The 5,940-nt window shown below is 39.3% G+C and overlaps 1 protein-coding gene across 1 annotated transcript; it reads left to right on the plus strand.

The window, feature by feature from the left end:
* Nucleotides 1–574: 574 nt before the first annotated feature.
* On the plus strand, nt 575–5,659 carry LOC137717040 (potassium channel AKT1-like). The gene is made up of 12 exons (XM_088698105.1): nt 575–1,064; nt 1,540–1,905; nt 2,114–2,171; nt 2,286–2,603; nt 2,775–3,020; nt 3,150–3,248; nt 3,382–3,414; nt 3,515–3,700; nt 3,801–3,995; nt 4,107–4,182; nt 4,304–4,894; nt 5,134–5,659. Exons 1-12 carry the CDS (start codon nt 847–849, stop codon nt 5,415–5,417), a joined length of 2,670 nt encoding a protein of 889 aa, XP_088554231.1. The 5' UTR covers nt 575–846; the 3' UTR covers nt 5,418–5,659.
* Nucleotides 5,660–5,940: the final 281 nt, after the last annotated feature.

Raw genomic sequence — 5,940 nt, forward strand, 5'->3', positions numbered from 1 at the left:
CTATTTGTTCATCGTCTTTATAAAAGCTCTTAGTTGTTGTCAAATGAAAGCGTAGACGCGGAGCGCCAATTGGGAGGTCTTGTGGTATTACTAATACACGTGTTATTGATGAGAGTATGAATTCTACATTTTAAAAAAGAAAGAAAAAAAAATAAAATAAAATCTTGCATGTATCAGAATATGTTGTCCCACGTGTAAAGTCCAACATCAACACGTGCTGAACATCACACAATTTATGTTGTGCACGTGTTAGACTTAAAAATTCATCACATCTGAGAGGATGTGTCGAGAGTATAAATCATATATCGAGGAAAGAAAGAATCTTGCATTTACAAATAAGTTTGGGCCACTTCCTATATTTCCAATTGGTTTTACATTCAATCCATAATTAGTACTATTACTGTGGAATCGTCTAATAATAATAAAGTGGGGATAATAATTTCTTATTACGGTTAAGTTGTACGAGATCATCAGGGTGAGCCCTTGATCTGTGTTAGTCCTTCAGCCAACGTCGTGTAACGTTGTACACACTACAACACACAAAGGCTCTCTCCACGTAACGTCCGGGAAAAAAGAGAACAAATCACAGAGAAACCGAGAGAGAGAGATAAAGTGAGCCAAGAATCCTAGAGAGAGAGAGGCACACACAGACTGGGAGAGAGAGTTAGCAGCTTCCATTGCTTCTCTCCTTTTCCTTCCGTGGTGGGTCTTCACTCTTGTCCAACATTGCTGATACCAAAGAGGAGAACTTTTGCGTTAAATCTTAGAGAGACAGGAAAAGTGAGCTTCAAGGGACTGAAGGGAGAGGAACATGGAAGATGATGACTGCTGAACCAAGTGGGAATAATGAGGAAGGGGTCAATGGCAATGTCGATGTCAATGTGCGGGCAAGGGTGTGGTGGAGGAAAACAGGAGAAGGCGGAAGAAATGTCGAGGGACGGCAGCCATGCCAGCCAGTTTAACCTCATCGATGGCATTTTGCCGTCTCTTGGCGCCACTGCTCCAAACCGTCCCAAACACAAGTTCCGCCGTTTCATCATCTCCCCATTTAATTATTATTACAAGTGACAAATCTCTCTCTCTCTCTCTCTCTCTCTAGCAATTTTTCAATTTTTCTTGTTGTTTTTACACGTCCATGTGTGTTATCAGTTGGGTTGATCTGATATGAATTGCATGTAGCAAGTTTTAAATTTAGGCTGTGTTTGAATCTTGGACTGTATTTGTATAAATTCATGGCGGCACAAGATCATGAAGAACTAGAATTTATTGCCCAATTTTGTTCTCCTTAAATGATGTTTCAATCGTTCATGGTTTTTTTTTTTTTTTGGTTTTGTTTTGGAGACTTTAATTTTCTAATTGTAGTTCCATTATTGTTTTATGAATAATTGCGTGATGTGCGTTAGGCCACTTGGTCAACCAATGTACCTTGCACTTAGTTTGATCCCCGCTCTATAAATCAGAGCAATTTAGAATATCGTCCTACCAAAAAAAGAAAACATAATTCGAGTATAACATTTTCTTTTGGTTTTTAATTTGCAGACTTTGGCAGTCATTTCTTATCCTCCTGGTTTTCTACACTGCTTGGGTGTGTCCCTTTGAATTTGGATTCTTGGACAGAGCAAAAGGACTTATTGCCATTGCTGATAATGTTGTCAATGCACTTTTCGCTATCGACATTGTATTGACATTCTTTGTGGCCTACCTTGATAAAACTACTTATCTCCTCATTGACAACCGCAAGCTCATCGCTCTGAGATATGCCAAAACATGGCTGGCCTTTGACATTATCTCCACAATCCCTTCGGAACTTGCTCAGCGTGTTCTGCCTCCTCCTCTCGAGACTTATGGATACTTCAATATCCTCCGCCTCTGGCGTCTCCGAAGAGTCAGTGCAATGATTTCCAGGTACAAATTACATCAATAGAAGTTCCATCACAGCAATCTTATTATACATTTGTATTTATTTATGAATTGTGAACTGCATTCATCGTTATTTTACTCATGTTTGAAGTCAGCTTAATCCAAAGGCAATGCAGATTATATTTTTCATATTCATTTGCAGGATCTGATCATTAAGCTCTCATGTTGTTTTATATTTTCTCTGATATTCTAGATTGGAAAAGGACAGGAATTATAGCTATTTTTGGGTTCGATACTGCAAGCTTATTTTCGTGAGTACTTTTCGACTAATATCTAGTCTTTTTTTTTTTGTTGAAAGAGAGGTGATTGTCTAATATAACTGTGATGTGTATCTCATGATCATCAGGCTTTTGATGTGTTTGTAGGTTACACTCCTCACAGTTCATTGCGCAGGCTGCTTCTTCTATTTCCTTGCTGTGCATTATCGTAACCCAAGAAGGACCTGGTTTGGGCTTATCGAAGAAAACTTTCAACAATTGACTTTATGGGACCGGTACGTGACCTCAATGTACTGGTCCATAATCACGCTCACAACCACCGGCTATGGGGATTTTCATCCTGTAAATTCACAGGAGATGATATTCGATATCTTCTATATGCTCTTCAATCTTGGGCTGCAAGCTTACCTGATCGGTAATATGACCAACTTGATTGTCCATGGAACTGCTCGAACTAGACAATTTGTAAGTACAAGCTTTTGTTTTCACACGAGTTTTATACTTCTTACTACTAAATTATGTAAAGTTTAATTCAACAATTTTAGATATGAACTTCATTCTTCTAACAAGTTTGCAAGTATAGCAGTTTTCATGTTTTGGTTTCCCATTTTTTGGACTTGTTTTCTGGACTCGCAGAGAGACACTATTCAAGCTGCAACAAGTTTTGCTCGTAGGAACCAAATACCTGATCACCTGCACGAGCAGATGCTTGCTCATTTGTGTTTGAAGTACAGAACTAATTCAGAAGGGCTGCAGCAGCAAGAGGCTCTCGATGCGCTCCCTAAAGCCATTCGATCTAGCATCTCTCACTATCTCTTCTATCCACTTATTGATAGTGTCTACTTGTTCCAAGGTGTATCAAGAGATCTACTTTTCCAATTGGTAATTATTAAGATTACACTATTGGTACTAATTGGCGGTGTTTGATACAGCATTGTCGTTCTAGTCTCCTGCAATCTTATATGTAAGAAATAAACTGTCTAACTTCATTTTTGGTGGTTGAATTTTAAGGTCTCTGAGATGAAGGCTGAATATTTTCCTCCAAAAGAAGTTGTAATCTTGCAGAATGAAGCACCCACTGACATGTATATCGTGGTTACCGGCTCTGTGGTAAGAATCAGAAAATAGCAGTCATGCAACTCCTCTTTACACTTGAATCACAAGGCACCTATTGCCTTTCTTTTACTCTTCGGTTTCTTTTTATTGGGAAAACTAGCTTCTGATTCTTGCAACTTGCTAACAGGAACTTATTATGCATAGGAATGGAGCAACACCGGCAAGTTTAATGATATAAAATATGTGACCAACGTTGTCTTCCAAAACATAAACTTGGTGCTTTGTCGATGACTGATGGACTTCTTGTTGAATGACTGCAGGTTGTTCATGAAGTGAAGACAGGAGACGTTGTTGGTGAAATAGGTGTGCTTTGTTACAGGCCTCAAATGGTCACAGTTCGGACGAAAGGACTCTCCCAGCTTCTGCGTTTGAACCGTACAGCTTTCTTAAACCTTGTTCAAGCAAATGTTGGAGATGGAACGATAATCATGAACAATTTTCTTAAGGTTTGTACGTTACGTTAATCATTTTTTGGTAGTCTTTAATATATGGGAATCAGAATTTTGATAACGGTTCTTTGCGTCTTTCTTATGCATATTGATGTAGCATTTGAAAGAAATGAAGAATCCACTGGCAGAAGGAATTTTGAGGGACATAGAGCATGTGCTGGCTAGCGGTAGAATGGATCTGCCTCTTAGTTTATGCTTTGCTGCACAGAGGGGTGATGACATGTTGCTGCATCAATTGCTCAGGCGGGGTTCAGATCCAAATGAGATGGATGATAATGGACGAACAGCTATGGTGCGCATACTCTATCATTATTGTGCAAACAGACACCATTTTGTCCGCGATAGCCTTTGAATTTGAGAGTTTGCTTACTTTGTATGCGTTATTTTCTTTTGTGTTCAACAGCACATTGCAGCATCTAATGGAAATGAACGTTGTGCCCTTTTACTTCTAGAGTATGAAGCCGATCCCAATATACAAGGTACGAACATGTTTTCTTGTCAGACAGTCTGGTGTGCTATGTTTCTATTTAGGTGACCTTTTATTTGACTCGTGGTATGAGATTGTCACGCTGAATCAATTGTTCGTTACTTTGCATGCAGATTCGGAAGGAAATGTTCCTCTATGGGAAGCAATATCAGGGAAGCATGAGTCTTTGATTAAACTTCTCTTAGACAATGGAGCGAAGATAAATTCTGGCAATGTTGGAAATTTTGCTTGTTCTGCTGTTGAGCAAAACAACTTGGAGCTGCTTAAATACATTGTCAAGTATAACGGTGATGTAACACAGCCCAAGAACAATGGGACTACAGCACTTCACACGGCAGTATGCGAAGAAAACGTAGAGATGGTTAAGTTCCTCTTGGAACAAGGAGCTGAGGCTGACAAGCCAGATAGCTACGGATGGACTCCTAGGGCTTTGGCAGAGCATCAGGGACATGACAAAATAATGGAACTGTTTCAGCAAAAATTGGAGAGTAAGAAACCATGCAAGAAACAAACTGTTGTTCCTATGCCAGAGGATCCGATACTATCACGTCCTGGGAAGTTCAGAAGTGAACCTACATTACCTCCCTACGCACGGGATGGCAGGCCATCCAACTCAGATATGACATCAGAAAATACTTTTAGAATGGATAAAAGCTTTCGCAATTCACTGTTTGGTTTCATGTCAACTGCCAATACTAATACCGGTAAGCATATATCTTCAATTTTCTACATAAATTCTTAGAAAGATGAGATAATTTCCTCATTTTTTTCTCTTAATAAATCACTTACATAATGTTTTGTAAATCCCATAATATTATGAGTAAAAATGCGTGAGTAAATCATTACTCGACCTACTAGAAACTGAGGCCTTTAACTGAACTTTGAATTTTTATGAACACTAGGTGATGAAAAGTTTTGACAAGGTGAATTTGAAAACATGCAGGTGAGAAAGACAGAGACAATGTCGCATCTAAAGGCAGTTTGACAAGGAGCACAAGTAGGAACAGCTATCCGGTCAGAGTGACACTTAGCTGCCTGGAAAAAGGCGAAACTGCTGCAAAGCTTGTGCTTCTGCCTGACTCCCTTCAACAACTACTTGACCTTGGTGCCAAGAAATTCCAGTTTTCAGCCACAAAAGTTTTAACCAAAGACAGAGCTGAAATTGAAGATATAGAGCTTGTTAGAGACGGCGATCATCTTGTTCTTGTTGGTGATTCTGAGAAATAATTATCCAGAAGGCCAGAAAATCATCCCCCAGATGGCATGTCTATCTTCCCCTCTTGCATACTCAGTGTCCCTCAATTTGCCCGAAAACATCGTGAATCCACACGTGATTTTCTCGCTGTATTACTTGTTTTCCAAGCTAGGCATAATTCTTAGTCCTCTTTTCTGTAATTTGTTAGTATCTTTGCTATAATGAGTGTGCTTGATACAGAAAATCAACGGTCCACTGTTGAGGTGCTTAATCATATCACAAGCACAAGCTTAGGTCTCAGTCAATCTATACTGATCATAATCCACTGTATCGTCAAATTCAGGCAACATCTTCGCGGTGCACCTGCACAATTTTACATTGCAATATGTCATTGAACCGATTGGAAACGTGTAAAATGATGTAAAATTGATTAAACAAAGACGGATGGAAGGTGTTGGATTTTTTCTTACATGAGAAAACGTGTCTTCAGTCTTCACTACTGAAGCTGGTTCTGAGCTTCAACTCTCCTCTGCTTCTTGTCATCTCATCCAATAT

Source organism: Pyrus communis, chromosome 8, assembly GCF_041283825.1.
Source record: "Pyrus communis isolate YQ-2024b chromosome 8, ASM4128382v1, whole genome shotgun sequence".
Lineage (NCBI taxonomy): Eukaryota > Viridiplantae > Streptophyta > Magnoliopsida > Rosales > Rosaceae > Pyrus > Pyrus communis.